The 21675-nt window shown below is 42.3% G+C and overlaps 1 protein-coding gene across 3 annotated transcripts; it reads right to left on the bottom strand.

Annotated features, from left to right (window-relative positions):
• Window positions 1-943: 943 nt before the first annotated feature.
• On the bottom strand, window positions 944-20622 carry fam20b (FAM20B glycosaminoglycan xylosylkinase). Of its 3 annotated transcripts, none has more exons than XM_072682055.1 (9): window positions 20193-20619; window positions 16452-16536; window positions 14867-15420; window positions 12557-12643; window positions 12229-12338; window positions 10301-10472; window positions 8694-8885; window positions 8538-8597; window positions 944-2050 (listed from the first exon to the last, which is right to left on the bottom strand). In XM_072682055.1, the coding sequence occupies exons 3-9, from the start codon at window positions 15241-15243 to the stop codon at window positions 1819-1821; spliced, it is 1230 nt and encodes a 409-aa protein (XP_072538156.1). In that variant the 5' UTR covers window positions 15244-15420; window positions 16452-16536; window positions 20193-20619; the 3' UTR covers window positions 944-1818. The 3 variants fall into 3 exon arrangements, with proteins under 3 accessions (XP_072538156.1, XP_072538166.1, XP_072538176.1); XM_072682065.1 differs by lacking the exon at window positions 20193-20619 and adding an exon at window positions 19943-20112; XM_072682075.1 differs by lacking the exon at window positions 8694-8885 and having other exon boundaries at window positions 20193-20622.
• Window positions 20623-21675: the final 1053 nt, after the last annotated feature.

Raw genomic sequence — 21675 nt, 5'->3', positions numbered from 1 at the left:
CTCACTCTCCCAGATACAGGGAGAGAGCACTAACGAGTGGGTTGGATGATTGCCTCTAAAATTGGTGAGCAAAATGGAGAAAGCAATAAAAAATGTAAATATTATAAATAAATATTTAGGTTTTCCCTTTGTTCTCCCCAGTGGAGTTATTTCCATTTTCCACTCACTATCTAGGTCTCCGCCTAAAACAGGATGCTATCAGCGCTGGAAGGGTGAAAGCTGACTCATATGAAGTACCACCCAATTTTTTTTCTGAACTGACCCTAATGCAATGTCAATGCAGAGCTGAATACACTTGGAGGAGGGCTGTGTTAGTTAGCTAACAGACTAGCACTGATCATTACCCCCCTGAGTGATTGGGGACGAGGGAGGCCTGTTGTACTCTCTGGGCCTTCCAGCCATGGATGGCTGTGCCATCATCAGAGATCAAACCGATAATCTCCTGCTGATAGGTCTAACACTTGATTACACCACTTAGGAACTAGAGATGCACAGCCAACTCTGGACTTTCACTTTCACCTAGACAGCTACCAAAGTATCCTCTCTAAATATACCCCCAAACAAGTGTCTCAGCCCACTCAAAACAAATCCATATCTACATTCCGATGTGGTTTCCACTGGCAGCATTTTTAAGTAACCGTTCCAATTTCCAGGAAACCAACCCTACACATTTAAATAAGATCTGCCCAGGTTTTTTAGTTTACCTTGATTTTTGATTGATTTTTCAATTGAAATAAATGAATTGAAATGAAGAATTGGCATGTATTTGCCAGTGTTTGTTCACAATGTTAATCTAGCATTTCCCGTTGCAAACTAAAGAATCACACATCATATATCAAACATGTCTTTGCTGACTTGCGGTCATGTAAATGAAATAAAAGGAAGGAAGGAGACTGTCACAAAACTGAAAACGTTCTTATGACAAATGAGAAAAAGCCAGGACTTGTTTTTCCTTTTTAATGTTGAAAAGGCCCTCATACAGCTTTCAAGCGCTGTCATTCTGCCCGTTTTCTTTGAGCATCAGTAGCAATTTCTTCTCCCCACCACCCGTTTCTATCCAGTACTGCATTCAAACTGCACATGTTAAAGCAGACAACCTTGCATTATACCCCTCGATATTATAATAATCCTTAAAATCAATAACATTATTCACGGTTTATCCATATTGTTATTAAATAGTTAGTTGAGTATGTACAATCTGTTTATGGCGAGAGGAATAGGTGGGCCATAGATAGGCCATAACAGACGGTCTCTGTTAATGCTTTCATCTGTGACGTCAGCGACGGCACTTCAAGGCATACAGGGGGCAGCCCGAGGTTTACGAACACCCCCTCAGCCAGCACGGAATGCCCCTGCCTGGAGCTCAGCAACAAGAACTGTGCTCTGTCAGTCTGTCTCGATCGCTGAAACAGGCACCAGCCCACTCTGTGCATAAACCCACAGAGATAGGCGATAGAAATTCATAGAAAGAAAGAACAGGGGAAGTAAGAACGTTTTTTTGAAAGCAGAGGTCACTCCACTGAGAAAAAGGAAAACAGAAGATTAGAGAGGTGTCACTTGTAAGAGAGAGAAAAGAAATTTCCGGCTTGCGGCTCAGAGGAGCCATGTGTCCGTGTCAAAGCTTAATCCTGTGAGAAACTAACAACTTCCTGCCCATGTTGAGGTCACTTCCTTCAGCTTTTTATGGTCTTCTCATAACAGTCAGAGCACGACGTCAAACTGAAAGACAGCGGAAGCGTCAACCAGCAGCATTTGTCTCCCAACAGACACCTTTATTTTCCCTCTATCTCACTTGTTCTCTCTCTTGTGATGACGTCATCAGGGATGAGGCAGGTTCATGCGGTCTTCGATAAGTGTGCTCTCGGCCCCCTGCAGCTCCATGCACTGCCGCACGGTCGCCAGGACGCCAATGAGGCGCCGGTCAAGCGCGCCCAGGTGGGGCTCGGTCAGCACGGGGTAGGCGGGGTCATGGGTTGTAGCCTGGCGCATAGCCGAGCTCAAGGCTCCACCCTTCAGCAGATTCAGTCTGTTCCAGGTGGACACGCGGACCCTGAGAGACAGAGACAAGGAGAAAGAGAGCCAGCGAGGGACAGAGAAAGAGAAAATGAGAGGGTGACAGAGAAAGAGAATCACAGTGAGTAAGAGGGAGAAAAAGTGAGAGTGAGAGAAAGAGAGAGAGAAGAGAGAGTTGCAATAAGTCAATGTGAGAGGAAACCATTGAAAAGCGGTTTTGGGAAATAACTTACAAGAACGCGCTACAGGAACCAGGGGAGGATGTATATTAGCGCATATATATATATATGATAAAACGACATATTTTTAAGTGTGAATAGATTAAATAATAATCTTAAATATGGCATCTCTACACATTAAAAAAACTTTCACTAACTTTTGTATTAGGAACTCCAGTCCTGGAAGGCTGGACTCCTGTACATTGTGTTCGAGCAGGAAAATAACCAAACTGTGCTGGACTCAGGCCCTCAGTTAATAAGTACAGTCCCAGTAACACCTGCTTGAATGTGTGCTGATCAGCATATTTAAAAAAAGCATATGTTGCAAATGCTAGAGTGACCTTGTTTTTATTTATATTTATTAAAAAAACAAATAAAAAAAAAGCAGCACACTAGGGACACACCATAGGTTAGGATGCCATGGATGGGGGATTTCAAGTATCCCTAAGTTGTAGGAGCGTGGTAATGTGTATGTGTAAAGGTGGAAATACCTCTCGTTTAGCAAGACCAGGAAATAGCCTTAATAGCCTATATGACCAAATCATCTCCTTTCAGTTCAATTTGCAGCGTAGGTCTACCTGAAACCCCCAGCCGTAACGTCCTAACTATGGTGGATACCCGTGTGTCCCCAGTGTGAAAACCAAAATATGGTCTCACTAGAATCCCATGGATCCCATGTTTTTAGGATGACACTTTTAACCAGGTGTGTTTAAACCTTTGACTGGTACTGTATATGTGTATATCTGAGGAGAAATCTGAAGTTTTGTTCTTTCACAAGCAGACGAAACACACAGACAGAGAGTGTGTGCGTGCACAAGAGAGAGACAGACAGACAGACAGACTGAGAGAGATGCCAGTGTGCACAACATTTAAACTGACAGAGTGGGCAGCAGATGCTAGGGGTTTTCAGTCCTGAAATGATTTGATGTCAGAGATAAACCTTATGTCCTGTTTGTGGCTACTCACACTATGCCTAATTCTTTGAACCCTCTGAGTCTTTACCAGAAGCTCTATGACCTCAATGACTCACCTCCTTATCCGTTGTTGACCGCCATTATCAAATGTTGAAATTAAACACAAGAACAGTTTAATTACAACATCGAACTGAAGCGGACATGGAAGTCACTCTGTGTTTCTCTGAAATGCTCATCTTTCAGGATTTGGATGATGTTGTTGATTTCATGTACTATTTTATTGACTACAGTATAGGGTCATTACTGTAGAGAGATTCCCAAGAGGCTCCCAATCCCAGAACCAGGGCACCCGCATGAAGTGTTTTCAGAGCTCAATACTAGGTTACTATAGGTTACTATATACTATAGGTTCCAATACTATATGTTCGCCAACCAGCAAAACTAAACACTGCCCTGCTATAATGTATTTTGCCACATCATTTACCTTCAGAAAATGCATGCAAAGAATTAATACAGGAACATACAGATACAGTTCCAAAGCTCGGGCAGTGAGTGTGTCCCTAATGGCCAGCTGATATGAGTAATCTGATCATTAGAGCAAGGTTGCTGACAGGCAGTAAAAACCCTTTTAAACGACAGAAACAGAACTCTCAATGGACATTTGTGCATAATCATGCCTACATGACAGTTCTGCACAAAGCCAGCCATCATAGAAGGGAACTTGCAGAAACAAGAAGGAAATTGATGCTGAAGTGAATTGTCATTCTAACATAAGCAATAGACAGGGGCACGGTAATGCTGAAACAGGAAAGGGTCTTCCCAAAAATGCTTCCCAATACCTGGAAGAATTCTGTTGTTTAATTAGGATTTCCCTTCAGTGGAACCAAGAGGACCATGACAAACAAGGGCAGAAACTTTACACGTCGACTTGTTGGAAAGGTGATGTCCAACAACAGTGACACGCTAAACGTCAAAGCGCTTGCGTACAAACCATTGCGATGCCCGTCTTTGTCTATGGACATTACAAGGCAGTATGCCTAATTTTATGCAGCTTAATTAGAAGGAGTTTGGGTCTGGCCATGTCCTGGATTTACTTTTTCAACTTTGGATGGCATTTTAGGTGTTTAACTACTAAAATATACTGAGATCCATTTTAGTCTTCGTAGCTTTAGTAGCTTTCTGAACATCCAAAAGAAAAAAAGAAATAAACAAGCAAATAAAGGACCTTCATGACTTTGCCAAAGCAATTTATGCACATTTAAGGTGTGGGCATGATGAAACCATTTTCATATCTCAGAAGCCTTTATTACTATAACACTACTACCCAAGTGGCAAAAGAAGAAATGAGCGATTGGCAAAATGTAAAAAGGTCATAGGCATTCCGTTTATGAATATGCGTCCAGATGCACTTCACTGGGGGGACACAGAGGACTGCAATTTTCCCACCCTCAGATTTTCATCTAGTCATAAAATGACAAATATTCATATTTGAACATTCCATTTTGGTAGTTAAGGACACCTTAAATGTCTTGCAAAACTTCAAAAACAGGGCCAAGTTCTCAGCGGGACTCCTTCATGCAACTGATGTTTTGAGAGACAAAAATGAAAGTCATAAAACTTCTTAAAATCTTTTTTGTTGTTGTTTTATTGTTTTTTTTTTATACCATTTTTTATACCATTTTTTCATACCATTTTGCGTGCTCTATTGCCTCAGTGGCGGAACTTTCTGAAATTATTAAGCAAATCTGAGGTGTTTAGTCAGGAGGACTTCAGTGACTTCACATGGATTGACCCTAGAGTTAGAGCAACTGAGACAGAGTTTTTATATGTGTGTGTGTATATATATATATATATATATATATATATATATATATATATATATATATATATATATATATATATATATATATAACAAACAGGATAGATTTGTCTTTACAAAATTAACAGGATTTAAGTCCAATGGTCATAGATTTGAGAGGCTTCAAGAGGAAAGATTCTTGATGCTAATATAAAATGAAAGAAAGACCTAAGCTTTTGTCAGCAGAGGCTCACAATATATCCTGTACTTACTACATAAAGATTCTAACTGCTGTTCAGTACGGCACTGTGTAAATGGAAGACATGTATAGACGGTTTAGTGCACTTGACATGTTTCTAAGACTACCATTAGTGCTGTAGGGAAAAACATTCAAAGGGCGTAATCATGGAGGAAACCACTAACTTAAACCACACCAAAAAAAAATAAATCCACACACACACACTTCTCAGGGTCTCAGGTGTGCTGAGTGGCACCTGGATGTTCCCCAGCATGACAGAGGACACATGGTGACAGATGGTGCAAAAGTTGTACTTTTTGATGAATGCACAGAAGGTTACGGTTACAGAAAACCAATCACAAACTTACAGCAAAACCTCATTCAAAGTGCAGCTGCTTTGCTGCCTCAGGTTTTACACAACTTGCAATCAAATGAGGTTGGTGGGAAATTACACAGATTTTCAGGGTGTCACAGATTGGCTGCAGAAGTGGCCTTCATTACGTTGACCTTATGCATTATGACTTGCATTACGGCAGAGACACCATCACATTATAAGAGCTGTTCATGCCAAAATACAGATACGTCCGAAGGGATCCCACAATTTCTCAAAACTGTACAACGAGGGGGAGGGACAGCTTTTAGGCTTTCATGTACAATTTTATTGACTACAGTATAGGGTCATTACTGTAGAGAGATTCCCAAGAGGCTCCCAATCCCAGAACCAGGGCACCCGCATGAAGTGTTTTCAGAGCTCAATACTAATAGGTTCGCCAACCAGCAAAACTAAACACTGCCCTGCTATAATGTATTTTGCCACATCATTTACCTTCAGAAAATGCATGCAAAGAATTAATACAGGAACATACAGATACAGTTCCAAAGCTCGGGCAGTGAGTGTGTCCCTAATGGCCAGCTGATATGAGTAATCTGATCATTAGAGCAAGGTTGCTGACAGGCAGTAAAAACCCTTTTAAACGACAGAAACAGAACTCTCAATGGACATTTGTGCATAATCATGCCTACATGACAGTTCTGCACAAAGCCAGCCATCATAGAAGGGAACTTGCAGAAACAAGAAGGAAATTGATGCTGAAGTGAATTGTCATTCTAACATAAGCAATAGACAGGGGCACGGTAATGCTGAAACAGGAAAGGGTCTTCCCAAAAATGCTTCCCAATACCTGGAAGAATTCTGTTGTTTAATTAGGATTTCCCTTCAGTGGAACCAAGAGGACCATGACAAACAAGGGCAGAAACTTTACACGTCGACTTGTTGGAAAGGTGATGTCCAACAACAGTGACACGCTAAACGTCAAAGCGCTTGCGTACAAACCATTGCGATGCCCGTCTTTGTCTATGGACATTACAAGGCAGTATGCCTAATTTTATGCAGCTTAATTAGAAGGAGTTTGGGTCTGGCCATGTCCTGGATTTACTTTTTCAACTTTGGATGGCATTTTAGGTGTTTAACTACTAAAATATACTGAGATCCATTTTAGTCTTCGTAGCTTTAGTAGCTTTCTGAACATCTAAAAGAAAAAAAAGAAATAAACAAGCAAATAAAGGACCTTCATGACTTTGCCAAAGCAATTTATGCACATTTAAGGTGTGGGCATGATGAAACCATTTTCATATCTCAGAAGCCTTTATTACTATAACACTACTACCCAAGTGGCAAAAGAAGAAATGAGCGATTGGCAAAATGTAAAAAGGTCATAGGCATTCCGTTTATGAATATGCGTCCAGATGCACTTCACTGGGGGGACACAGAGGACTGCAATTTTCCCACCCTCAGATTTTCATCTAGTCATAAAATGACAAATATTCATATTTGAACATTCCATTTTGGTAGTTAAGGACACCTTAAATGTCTTGCAAAACTTCAAAAACAGGGCCAAGTTCTCAGCGGGACTCCTTCATGCAACTGATGTTTTGAGAGACAAAAATGAAAGTCATAAAACTTCTTAAAATCTTTTTTGTTGTTGTTTTTTTGTTTTTTCCAATCTGCATACCATTTTGCGTGCTCTATTGCCTCAGCTGCGGAACTTTCTGAAATTATTAAGCAAATCTGAGGTGTTTAGTCAGGAGGACTTCAGTGACTTCACATGGATTGATAATAAATCCTGTTAATTTTGTAAAGACAAATCTAAGCCCAATGGTCATAGATTTGAGAGGCTTCAAGAGGAAAGATTCTTGATGCTAATATAAAATGGAAGAAAGACCTAAGCTTTTGTCAGCACAGGCTCACAGTATATCCTGTACTTACTAAATAAAGATTCTAACTGCTGTTCAGTACGGCACTGTGTAAATGGAAGACATGTAGACGGTTTAGTGCACTTGACAAACTTACAGCAAAACCTCATTCAAAGTGCAGCTGCTTTGCTGCCTCAGGTTCTACACAACTTGCAATCAAATGAGGTTGGTGGGAAATTACACAGATTTTCAGGGTGTCAGATTGGCTGCAGAAGTGGCCTTCATTACGTTGACCTTATGCATTATGACTTGCATTACGGCAGAGACACCATCACATTATAAGAGCTGTTCATGCCAAAATACAGATACGTCCGAAGGGATCCCACAATTTCTCAAAACTGTACAACGAGGGGGAGGGACAGCTTTTAGGCTTGTGCACTTAAAGTTGTCATTCTACTACAATGCAATCAGCAGCCATATTAAGTGCCCTCTTAAGCAAGGGGTATTCCTTAGGAATGCACACAAACACTTCAGTCTCTTGTTATGACCACAAGTGACCAAATACCCAAGAGCAAATCTGTATTGGTTATATGTTATTGTCTGGTTCAAGGTAGACATAGCAGATCTAGTGTTGAAATGTGTACTGATTAACTGGCCCCATAATCAGGAGATGGCTAGTTTGATCTCGGATGATGCTACAGCCATCCATGGCTTCGCTCTCTGGGTGGGTAAGATGGCGTGTTTTTAGTGTGTTTGGTGGCCGATATCAGATACCAGAGCCAGTAATTACTGAATTACTAATAACTGAACAGCAGTTATCCAACAACTACAGTCACCTTAGCAATACTCCTAAGCCACTACACTTTACCTTCATTGTTTTTACCATGTATGCTCTGTGTGACTGCATGCACCGAACCATGACCATCTGTACCATGGTAGTTCAGTATGAATGGTACATCCCTATATGCATGGTGACAAATGTCTTGTGTATGTCTATTTTTAAAGGGAATGGTGCCAGTTAAAATACATCTGTTGGTTGCCTGAGGCTTATATTTTTAAATACTCACCACTGCTTGCGTTCAGAATGTGAGTGTGTGCATGCAGATGAAAAAGAAAGAGAGAAATCTGGGGGGGAAAGTAAGTGTGTTTGTGTTTACACTCACATGCAGCATTGATAGAGGGGAGCCAAAATGCTTCTTTCATCTAAAGCTGGGTTTCCAAAACTGCAAACGAAGAACACAAAGGATAACACATTAAAAAAACCAAAACAGTCAAAACTAACTTTATCACTCCTTCTTTCTCCCTCCTGCAGTCTTCACCTTTTGGCATTGTCCAGAAGGATGAGCATACTGGCACCGCCGTCGTCCTGGAAACTCTCGTAGTGATGCCGATCCGCGTTGCCAATGAGGTAATCAAAAATGGCTGTGTCGATAACATCCAACAGGCGTGGACCAGCATCATATGGAGGCATCTTCTTTACTGCCTCACAGTAACTCTCATCATACTCCCATCTGACACCACACACACATCCAGGTATGTAAGAGCACTCAGTGTATCAGCAGATCTCACAATGTAATCATGAAATGGTGACAAATTGCAAGCCCATTTCCACCAACAGCATATTTACAAAATTGGCTCTTCAACACTATACCATCTATTTGAAATAATCTAAAAGCAAGGAAAATCCTGCGCTTTGTGAAGTGATTACATGTGTCTAAAAGCTAAAGATAGAACATTAAATTACTGGTTGTAATTAGGCCGGTCATAATTACTATGCTACCGATGTAACGTACAACATATGGACAGGACCTCAATCATTTTTGCTGACCTTGACACTGAAGATTGTGCTTACTTATTGGGGAGATTGATTAACATAAATGAGCTGGTGAGAGAACCTTGTTTTAAAAAAGAGATGTTTATTTATTTATTTTTTATATCAGTGGCATACGTGAATGTAATATTCTTTATTGCAATTACTTCTGTGACCATATATCTTCCAAAAATAATAGCTATCGTGACAAGCCTAGTTGTATTTATCAGCTCTAATTGCTATTGTCCAGTTAATATCATAATGTTGTTAAATTCATTGCCCACAACACACCACACATCCCTACATTTCAGTGTTTTAATATTGTAACTTGACCTAGCAAACAAAGTAAAAGACAAGAGACTCTCCTCTTCTACACTGAAGAAGATCTGGAGGAGTGAGCCACTCTGTACTTTGTTAAATTCCAGGGTTAAGTTACATGTGCTTTAAGCCCCTGAGTCAGACTGCTGAGTAGAGATTTTTCTTAGAGAAGTGCAACAGAGAGTCTATTCAGATCCAGTGTGTAAAAGCTTGCCCAACAAGCCAGGAGGGTTTAGCTTGTGGTTCACCACAATCAGCATGTGTATGTAAAGTATACGGGAGAAGGCACAAAACATGTGATTTTTCAAAGAAGCTCTCACGCCGCATGATTTTCAAAGAAACTACTATAACGATTCCTCTTTAGAGGCTATTGGGATTCCCTCAAGCAGCTTCATGATGAACTTCCTTAAATGCAAGTTTACAACCGCAAATACTGAAGACTTTTTTAAGCTGAATGTGATACTTACGTTGAGCATTTGTGGTCTTCCTAAAAACTTATTTTAACTTCGGAAATAAATGTACTAACTTCACTATTGAATTTTTTTCCTAGAAACATATTTATTATTCAGTGAACTTGTAAGCCTATATAAACATTAGTCAAAAAGGTGTGAACACAATTTACATATTAAAATAAGCAAAAGGTTTGGGTCATTAATTAGTAAAAGTGGAAACAAATGATTCAGCCTCTGGGTCACAGGAAGGTGGTTTTATGATTCAAATGAGGATTGAGATTTTACAATGCAAATATTTCAATATGACACCCAATGTGTGACACCATGGCTGTGTGGGTGTGAGTACCTGGCGAGTTTGCCCTCTCTGTAGGTGCGCCCCCAAGGATGTCTATGTTTTTGTAGCGGCCAGACATCAGGCAGCCAGAGAGTCACCGAGCCCTCCATGACGTCACCCTCGGCACACGCTGGCTCACTCTCCCTGCAGTAATAACACTTCCCATAGAAACACGTATTATTCCCTACAGGGACACAAAGGGAGAGCATACACAACAAGCATTAAAGCTACAACATAAACAGACACAGCACTGCATTTGTGACGCCCACTGAAACACATTTGCTGTAGAAGCAACTAAAGACAACAGCCTACTCCTGCACACACACACACACACACACGTCCAAACGCATCCAAATCAAAGCTACCTGGGTGGGTGGAGTGAAAGTATTGCATGTGTATACGCGTGTTTGATGTCAGTAGCCTGCATGACGCATGTATGTCTTTACACACAGTCTGAAAAAATGACTAAACATTGGTTCATCACTACACAAGCTCATGTTGTAATAAAGGAAAGTTAAAGGTGCCTGTGTGTAGACACGCACAGAAACAGCAGAGTTGGTTCACGGCAAGCATGACAGCTTGTGCTTGCAAATTTCTCGCTCAACTTTGTACAGACCCTTTAAAGAAGTTTCTCTTTCTAATTACTACGAAATAATAAAAAGAAAATACATAAAAAAACAACACTGCAATACCCAAAGCACTGGATATAGATTAAAACAGAGTAGCATGTAAACATGTTCATATACCATGTTATATACAGCAGGTGGCTCTGGATACTTTCAAAAAGTGTGAAATGTGTAAAATATAAGCATTGATTGGATCAAACTGGGTCAATATATTTTTGAGCCACAAAAACTAAGCAACAAAACAAAATATAACAACCACACCTGCCATTAACACTTAATTACTATGTAATTAGATCATACAGTGGATGGGCAGCAACCTTACAGGAGAATTTGAGCTTTTCTGTTGTTCTATCATTCTGACATTTTAAACAATGCAAGAAACACTGCCAGCTTAACACTTAAAACAAATGGAGAGGCATTTTTAACTCATTCATATGCGTGTATATATAGCCCCAAATGTCATGGGATAGCAATTTGTAAACTGATCATGACGGGTTACCTCACGGGAAAGGCTTGGGAATGCCCACACCTGCATAAGCTGTGAGGCTTTATCTTGCGAGTGAGTTTAAACACGGGCCAGCATGCTCTTGCAAGGAGTTCAAGCGAAGCATGACAGTGCCTTGCTTTTCGTTTCTGATGTAAGCTACATAGTTTACGGACACGTAATCTTTGCTGTTTGGGTGGCGTGTTTTCTTTCACTTTTCATCTTTAACGTTTCTACTCACAGATTCCCTACTTGGACCTCGCATGACAGATATCAATACCAGGTGAGCCATTAGAAATGTCCTCCCTAGATCTCTCTCTCTCTTTGTGGTAAACACAATAGAGGACAGGTCAGAGGTTACTGAATCCTGTCTATGTTAAGGGAATTGCTTCTCTTTTTGTCATACAAAACAATTGCGCAAGACGTGGCAAATAATGTGGGCAAAGTCAACATTCGGAGAATTTGCTCAAGGCTTGTGTCCAGTAATACAAATGAAACCCTTCAGAAATAGATCTAAAAAGGGAACTCCACCAAAGAAACCATTTTGATGCAGCCGAGGCAAATTTGACTACTGGCAGATGAAATTCCTGCTTCCCCTTTCGAACTAACTAACTGACATGGGTTGCATATGCATTCCATTAAATAGTTTTAATCTGGAACCATGTACTACTATTCAAAACTGGTACATTTCCTATGAATATAATAATAGTAATAATAATAATGACGACAACATATATATATATATATATATATATATATATATATATATATATATATATATATATATATATATATATATAAATAAGACAGAGGAAGAGCATGGGACTAACCGTGCATGAGGAACGTGCTTAGAAGTTGGTCTGTAGCTACAGGCTTTATCTCTGTGCGCAGGTTCACAAAGCGCCCCACCACTAGAGGCGCTCTCCTAAAACCAAGGATCCTGCAGGAGGGCAATATGATGAGCAAACTCATCTAGTTATTACATCTCTATACAAACAAACAAAGTTCATTCACCAGCGTAGATCAGTTCTCGGTTAAACTCTACCGGATCTGTATGCACACTGGGGTGTGTCTGGATTTAAAGAACAGGTTAGGAATGTTGAGTAAATTGTATCTTATCAGTCATGCCCCAGGATATGCTGCTTGTGTGCGCCTTACCTGTCCAGGTGAAAAGCAGCGATCTCTGCATTATGTCTGTCGTACCCTGCATACGGCTCTCCCTCTACTACGTAATCTCTGCCGTACCTACAAAAGGAAAAAAGGTTTCATGTATGCTGCTTTATTTGATCACAGCTGAAGCTGCAGCAGTACTAATCTAACGAAAGCAGAGCTCCCTTTCACAACAGATTACTCTTTTTTTCTCATTTAAAAATATAAAAAGATGCTTAACTGAACTGAAGTACCATTCTATAAAGTCTTTCAAGACTCCCAGAACACTTCAGTAAAGCCTTTGAGAGGGGTTCTTACTGTACAGTTCTTATTGTACTGTAAGAGATTTAAATATGCATTTAAGGGTCTGCACGATTCAGAGCCTGTACGATCGATACAGAACTAACTGCATCAAATCATTGTCTATATGTATATGCAAAAACAGTATTTCTATTATTCAGGCCACACTGGACTCACTGGGTCAGTGCATTTTTTTAATCAGTCTACCCTGGAATACAAGGATCAGCAAATTTGATTACCATCAACATTTGTGAAATTGGATATGTTCCTAAACTTGTCACCTCTGTATTTCATTATACTACAGTGTTTACTGCAGGAACCTTCACTGTGCGAGTGACCTGACTCTGACCCCTACGCTAATGCTAATTTCTACTGGTGCCTGAGCCAAACCAGCAGTGGTGTACATTCACTTCCAACACAGGGAGGCAATGGTGTTGCTGGCAAGAAGGTCCATGAGGCAGCATGAGAAAAGCATATTAAACAGATTAGATCAGATTAAAATCTTTTGAGATGCTGTTCAAAGGCAGTGACTGATGATTACATTTGTTAAAATTGATGATCTGATGACAGCAGTCACTGCAGTCCAACACATGTGTTATGACTTTACAGTGAGGAATGTGCCAGAGACACTTGGCTAAAGGACAGCCCTTGGACTCTGGACTAATACTCAAACTTTCCCATGTGCAACATTTAACACATACAACACTCACTGTACGCAGAACAACAAACACCAGAAAATGCAATTCCCCTATTCAGTGTGCACTCAACTGAGTGTTACTGCACAACAGATCAGTCAGTGATAACAGATTCAAATCATCAAGCCACTAAGAAGAGCAAAGTGAAGCCTTACGTGCTCAGAATATAGATAGCAGTGTTTATTATGCTCACTGATGGAGTGTGTTACTCTACAGTGGCAACTGTACCACTGAAAAAGAGAGGACATTTAAAATTTACTGACTAGGGGTTTACGGCCAGTTAAATGCACTGAGCATTTAAATGCACGGAGCAGAATTTCAGTAAGAGGGGTTACCACTCATTAAGAACACTTACTGCTTTCCATCTACAGTATCTTTGGTAAAACACTACATGAGAAAACAGACCTGGATGGGATTCCTGATAAAGCGTTTTAGAACGGGAAACCATTGTCCCATGAAAACAAACACAAGAACTGGATCATGTGATTTTGCCAAAGTCGAGTCTGACCAAACTGCTGTTACAGTAATTCCTGCACAGTGCGTCTCCACCTCTTCTCGTTCTTGGTCTGGTGGTGACAATTTTTGGAATTCAAGTCACACATCGGGATGCACACCGATACGGAACAGCACTGTATTGTAGCCAACAATACTTCTAATTACAATAGCAGACTACAAACATCAAAAAACTAATAGCTTTGTAAGCTTTGTTAACTCTGTTAGCTGCCCTCACCCTCCAGTGGACACCAGTGGAGGTGCAGTCATCATGACTGTTGGGAGACATGGTGGAAACCACAAAAAAAGTGTGACTGTTGCTCATCACTGTTGTTCCTGGTTTGGCTATTGCTCATCCTTGCTCTTCCTAATTCAGCTATTGCTCATCACTCTTCTTTCTACTACGAGTATTGCTCAACAGAGCTTTTACTCTACTGCGGACGGGTAAATATTAGTGTGTGAGTACATCCTGTCTCTCAACTTCACAGACTACATGAACGGTCACTGCATGCGGCACAGCGATTAGTTGATGGCTATCGCGGTTTGTTGCAGATAACGGAAATCTTCTAAAGAGCAAAAATTGTGCATGCCTGTCACAATTATTACTTGCACTTATCTTCCACAGTATCAGCTTTCACTGACGTGAACATGGAACTGTGAAACCTGTGTTATTTCCACCAATTAGTGGAAATAATTTAGATTGGCTCAAATAAGCCAGCTAGGAGCATTAACAGCCTCATGGGTTTTTTAGACCTCTTGGCCTGTTCTGCAACCAAGTACACAGTACGCCTTTAGCATCCCTCACTAGCGTCACACATCCCTGTCCTCTCACCTCTTGGGCTTGAACACCACTTTCTGCCCTCCGTCCAGTACCAGCAGGGCTTTGAGCTGGGTGCCCTTGTAGCCGACGTCGGCCCTCTCCACGCGGGCACTGGCCAGGGAGTTGAGCACTGCGGCTAGCTCAGGGGTGTCATCTGGGTACACCTCCCGTGGTCCTACCCACTGGGCGGCCACCTCCCAGGGTGACTGAAGGGTGTGCGTGAGACGTGCGCCTTTGGCCAACAGCAAGCTGGCCTCCATCTTGCGGAAGGCACGGAGGTCACGGCGGCTGGCAGCTGAGCCCTCGCCGCCATCCAGCAGGAACACCTTGGCTAGGCCCAGCAGCAGCAGGACACCGCAGAGCACCACCACGCGCTGCTTCAGCTTCATGGTGGGGGAGGGGAGGGGGAGGGTTCACACGGGGTCACGCCCAGGCCATCGCACCGCCCACAGCCTGCTCACCAGCAGCACATGAGCAGGCGAGGGACTGATCGCAGGGAAAAGAGGACTACGGGGTGAAAAAACAGGAGCGATAGATATAGGAAGGAAGGAGAGGATTTAAGTAGGCTGAAGAAGTAAGGAGAATTGGGGAGGGGACCGACATGTAGAGAGACACATACAGAGAGAGAGAGAGATACACATTTTTTTACTTTCTGATACTGCTACATGCAGAGGGGATACCCTCCACACTCATACAGTACATACACACACAGATCAGACCGTACATGGTTTCCATTTTTATGGGCTCAATGTTTTTTCCCCTTAAAATATTATGGGGTGCTTCAGGTCATCATGCATCTGCACTTGCCTCAATCCATACACTTGAGAATGCATTCTTCTGCTTTACTCAGAAGAATAAATTCAAGGGAACCCGTCTCACTGGCTGACATACATCTCCATGGCATCACCTCCACCAAGCTTAACAGTGGAGATGGTGTGCTGTGGATCATGAGATGGTGCTTTTCTACTCTATTCTCTTCATTTCAGTCTTTGTTTTTTTTTTGGGGGTAAACTCTAAATCCAACACCTTGGGAAAACCTCTGTATTTTATCATGGTAAAATCTTCTCTTGGCCGTCAACACAGATACACCTGGAGTGTCTTTTTGATCTGGCCAAATGTTGTGAAGGGGTTTTTCTGCACCAGGGAAAATATTGTGTCATCCACCACAGTTGTTTTCTGTGTTTTTTCTGGCCTTTTTGCCATTTCTGAGCCCACCAGTGTGCAGTTTTAACATTTCAACAGTGCACCAAATGGTGATTTGGCCAGATCCGGCTGATGTCTCTGAAATAGCTTGCGAGGGGTTCCCCCGTTTTCCTTGATCTAACTACATGCTTGATGACTGCAGTTGATAAAAATCGGTTGACTCAATACTGAATTGATAATGGGATTAAACAAAAGGTGTCTCAACACCATTAATGGTGTTTAGTGCATTTCATACAGAACCAAAGTACAAACACAAGACTTAATTCAGATACATAAGACATGCCACAGTGAGCTTCATTAGCTTTGTGTTCTACATACTCAGCTAAGCATTCACACCTCACTAATAGTGTGGAAATTATGCACTGCAGCATTGTGTAAAAGAACAAGCAAATACCTTAGTGTAGCTGGCTTCTGTTATGGGGGAAGGACGAGAAACTGACTGTGATGGATGCCTCAGTCTTGCTCACAGTTCCTCCAGTCTAAAACAAAAGCCACAGAAATGAATCCTTTACATCCACCCACTAGAACATCAAACCCATAACAAGCTAAACTGACATTGGGACTAGATTTAAACTGTGCTACAGACATACCAAGTTCATGGACAGAGTACGTGGCAATAATGCAAACACAAATATGCACATACACGGTTGGAGAAAAGGATGAAACGCATAAAAAGACGTCACCTTGAAATGACTAAATTGAATATTCCAAAAGCACAGTCCAGTCAAATTAGGTTGAATGCCAACTAATGAGCAACAATACGGGAGGCCTGACATTCAGCACTTTGATAAGAGATTTTCCAAAGCAATATAAAACAATGTTCCAAAGAACAAAAAAAAAAAACACAAATAACTGAATGTATCAAGTAGTACAGACCCAAGAATGAAAGTATATAATAAATACAGGGACACTGATTGCTGTTATAACCCACACAAACCTAAAAGCTTTAAAAGCTTTAAAAAGCTTTGTGACCCAGTCTCAGCAAGAACTGCACACTGTGACCTTCACCAAACTGCAAATCATGACATGCCTGCATGTCCTATATTTGACTGCTACACCTATACCAAAGTGTCATGGCATAACTACGCATGAATTATTGTGCTAAATAGTTTGTTACTTTTGACAAAGTGGTTTTTAGCCCTAATGAGCGGACATATGTTAGAAGAAACAGGGTCCATATTTTACAAAAAGAACACCTATCCAACTGTTAGGAGTGGGTTGATGACGCTTGTGTTGCAGCCAGTGGCATGGGGAGGATTTCATGAAGAGGGTAGAGGGAAGCATGAATTTAATTTAATATCAGTAAATTCTGCAAGCAAAATCTGCAAACTGCGTGCGAAAAAGCTGAAGATGAAAAGTGGATGCGTCTCCAACAGGATAATGATCCTAAACACACCTCAAGAAGCACAAGCTCAAGGTTTTGCAAGGGCTCTCACAGTCTCCCAATCGAAACATCACTGAAAATCTGTGGCCAGACCTTAAAAGAGCAGCCCATGCAAGATCTCACAGAACAGAGTCTTTTGCAAGTAAATGGTTAAAAAATCCTTACAAGTAAGAACTGAAAGACTCTCTACAGCTGGCCAGAAATATACAATTGGCAAAGGTGGCGTTACTATGTACTGACCACGTAGGGTGCCCAAACGTTTGCTTCAGACACTTATTTTTAAACTTTAAAAAATAAATAAATAAAAATGCAACAAGTGGATCCTTCACCAGCCAGCATATCCCATTTCTATAACTGTGTCTACTAGACACTGAAAATAAACTAACAAAACCAGTCGTCAAATTACTTGTGTGCTCCACCAAACACACTCAGGAACACACCTTGACAGCTACTCACCACTCCCAGAACAGTAAAACAAACATCCGCATTCACCAAACACAATGCTAAATCAGGCCTGTCATTGGCGGACATCCACATCATATAATCTAGCACTCAGTCCGAGCTCAAGCACACGCTGCCAGGCGGTTTCGAATGGCACTAGAAATGATGTCTAATACGTCCCAACTTTTAGAACTAAACCTCTCAGACCAGTCAGGAAACACGGCGCACTTTATTCACACGGTTCCTGGACAGAATCCAACAAATGTTGACTGATCAGACTAACCAGTCAAGCTGATGTTTGAGGATGTACACTGATCAGCCACAACATTACAACCACCTGTCTAATATCGTGTAGGTCCCTCTCTGGCCACCAAAACAGCTCTGATGCCCTGATCAGTATCAAGCAACGTATCAATGAGCCTCGGGCACCCATGACTCTGTCGGTTGTCCTTGTGGTGGGTACTGACCACTGCCTATCAGGAACACCCAATCATCAAAAGATGATCTGACCCAGTCACCTAACCTTCACAATGGCTCAGATCCCCACGCTTGCCCATTCTTCTTGATCAACATCAAGAACTGACTGATCACTTGTTGCCCTATATGTATACCCCACTCCTTGACATGTGTGTGTGTGTGTGTGTGCTTTTACACTTATAGCTGATATCAGTGTAAGTATTAGAGTCTGGCAGAGCAGAATGCTTAGCTGGCAATGGTGTGATCCTGCTAATCAGTATGTTTTCATGACTGGTTGAGGAATGGCAGAGTCTTTATCAGACACCTCTATCTTGATGCATTGTGTAGGTGTACAGACAGATCGTCTCAGCTCATCTTATCTTTTTCCTCTATGCACACATCATCATCATCATCATCATCTAGCCCTCGTTTAAGGTCAGTGTCTGACCACAGGACCACTGCTTGGTTGAACATGTGTTAAGCAACCCTGGAACACTAGCGTGTCCACCACCAAAGATATCCAGTAAGCGGTGGTCTCACGGTCGTCGTCACAAAACTGCCAGTAAGCGTGGGTACGAGGTGGGTGGGCTTGACAACGTGGTAACTCCGTGAATGCCCCCTCAGAGAGCGCTCTGGGAACTGTGCAGAAATTGAGGAACTTTTAATTACACGAAGCAGCCCGCAGCTGCAACACCTAATCCCACCGTGCGCGGGAGAAAATGACTGTGTCGCTTCATCCACCAATAGGAGCGGACAACCCCCACAACCTCCTCCCCAAGTCTACGTGGACTTCAACAGCCAGACCCCCACTCCACAACACAACACCTAGCTAGCTAGCACCCTTCAACCTACGTGGCGGAGCCGGCGTCCGTTAAGCGGGCTGCGCTTACATGTAGCAGCTCACGGCGGGCTGAGTAAACAGACACGCAGGCAGCAGCTCGTTCACAGCCGGGCTCTCCACTGCAGAGACACGGCATCTACAGGCAGCTAACTCGCCCAGTCCTGGAGCTCAGAAGCCAGGCTGAAGGGTCTCTAAACGGCGGTTTGACTCATGTCACAGAAGATACAGTCAGTCAGTGGTCAGCGGGGTGGTCTGTCATCGCTGTGCTATGAATGAATGTGTACGGATGAAGGGTCGACAGCCTGATGTGTGTGTGTGTGTGTGGGGGGGGACAAATGAGACCTGTCTGATTAAACGGCTTGAGGCTGAACAGTTGACCACGACACCCTCAAACAGTCAATAATAATAATAATAATAATAATTAATGACTAATTAATTACTAATAACGCCAACGTATTAGCTAGCTAGCTAACGTTTATAATGCCAACTAGAGCTAGCTATCTAGATAGCTTAGCCACATAGCTAACTAGCTAGCTACTGGCCAACGCTGGGTATCTATCTAGCTAGCTTGGCTAAATACACATTTAAATAAATCAACTAAAATGCATTTTATTAAGTATATTTAGCTCACTGCTTCTAGCTACGCGGAACCAAGCTAGAGTGGCTAGCTAGCTAGTTGCAGATAGCCAGCTAGCTAGCGGTTGCTCTAGGCAGCTAGCACTAGCTATCTATCTAGCTAGCTTACTAGTGCTAGATACATTACCAGTCCGTCTGCGACATGAAGCACCGTGATAGTAAGGACAGTCCAGCACGTCTACGTTAATGTAACGTTTGACAAGGTGAAGAACAAAGCTGTCAACGCTAGCTTTCGACATTAGCAGCGACGGACGGGTGCTGTTTAAAGCCCTGCCGGCTAAGCGGCTAATCTTCAGCCTAGCCAGCTAGACGTGTAATGCAGCACAACCAGTTACAGCAGATGAGTAAAGCCTGCAGCCTGCGAGCACACAACTCACCGACTTCCCTTCCTCTCACTGCTCTTCCAAAACAACAGCGGCTGCAAGATGCTAGGCGTTGCTTGCAGCACGTTTGGGTATTTAGCTAGTGCTAGATGTTCAAGGCGAACGGTCGTTCCTCATCTATAACCGCTGTCCACTCCTGGTCCACTCTCTCTCTCTCGGTGCGTCGGCTCTCTTCCTGTGTGTGTGCACACACACGCACGCACACGCACACACGATCCCGCACTTCCTCGCCAATAAAAGAAGGGAGCGTTACGGTACAGGTCGCTTTCCTTCTTAAAGGGAACACGTAGCTAGCACAGCTGTGCCGCTGGCCGTCAAGTTTTAATAACAGAACATATTTGAACTCCAATTGAACTCCCTTTCTTCTCCATCTTCAACCTCACTCATTTGCCACAGGTTTAACTCCACACTGAATTGGTTTCTGTAGGTGTGCAATGCACGGTATAAAGAGATGAGAAACCTACGACTCCATTCCCAGCCTCCCTCTTTGGTTTAGAAGGCAGAAAGGAGAGGGTACTAACCAAATTCCCAACGTAGCTAACTCCCATAGACTGCAGGGCTCGGCTGAGCTTCACGCCTCCAACACCAGAGGGCGCCGTTAAACAACGATGTGGAGCCAAGTACACAGCCAGACTGCTTTTGATCTTAAGGCATTTACACTTACACTATGTCACTCCAAAAAGTGGGGCACCGGAAAGCCTCCAAAGTTTTAAATCCTAACTAACAAGCACAGCTTGTTTATCTGAAGTGCTGTGGTACGGCCCTGCTGATGCACAGAAGCCACTAGGATTAGAACCAGGGCTGGGTCTCGAGTATGATGGCTGTTTGTAGACCAGTAGGCCCCAGTGGTTTTGCTTCTAATTGGAAATTGGCTTAATGGTTTCGAATATGAACTCCAGTTTTCCTGCAGGGCATCTAAAGATCTATTAGAAAACCCAAGAGCCATCAAATGGGTCCACTGTTAGACCACTAGGATCCGTTACCAGTGCTGAACTTTAGATACCATCACAGAAACCACTGATTATTATGTAATGCATAATAGTACTACAAACACATCTCCCTTCTGTAATAATGATAAACAGGTAGTGGTGAATTGAGCAGCCTCATTTTTCAGGATATGCAGGACTGCACACTTGCACCATGTTTGTCCAAATGTATCTAGACCTCCACTCCAATTTAGCAAAATCATCTCCAATTGCTGACAGATGTTCAACTCGATTACACACAGCTTGTATAATCTCCATAGACAATCACTGGCAAATGAATGGTATGCTCTGGAGCAGCAGAACATGGGCCCCCATGCCAAATAGCAAGTGTTTGGCTGTGGAGCAGTGGAACTATTGTCTCTGGAGGTATGAAGCTGAAGTTGAAGTTGAATAGTCACTTAATCTCAGTACCCAAACTCGCCAATGCTCTTTGTGGCTGAATGCAATCAAAGCCTCACAGCAATGTTCCGACATCAAGTTAAAAGCTTTCC

The sequence above is a fragment of the Salminus brasiliensis genome, chromosome 1 (assembly GCF_030463535.1).
Source record: "Salminus brasiliensis chromosome 1, fSalBra1.hap2, whole genome shotgun sequence".
In the NCBI taxonomy this organism is placed as follows: domain Eukaryota; kingdom Metazoa; phylum Chordata; class Actinopteri; order Characiformes; family Bryconidae; genus Salminus; species Salminus brasiliensis.
This window is presented reverse-complemented; position numbering and strand designations above follow the sequence as displayed.

Bases quoted from the DNA above. Each gene is read 5' to 3' on its own strand.
- fam20b (XM_072682055.1), bottom strand. From the start codon at position 15,243: ATGAAGCTGAAGCAGCGCGTGGTGGTGCTCTGCGGTGTCCTGCTGCTG. The intron at 10,473-12,228 runs GTTAGTCCCATG...GTGTCCCTGTAG, and splicing joins AAGCACGTTCCTCATGCACG to GGAATAATACGTGTTTCTAT. The intron at 8,598-8,693 runs GTGAAGACTGCA...CTTCGTTTGCAG, and splicing joins CTTCTGGACAATGCCAAAAG to TTTTGGAAACCCAGCTTTAG.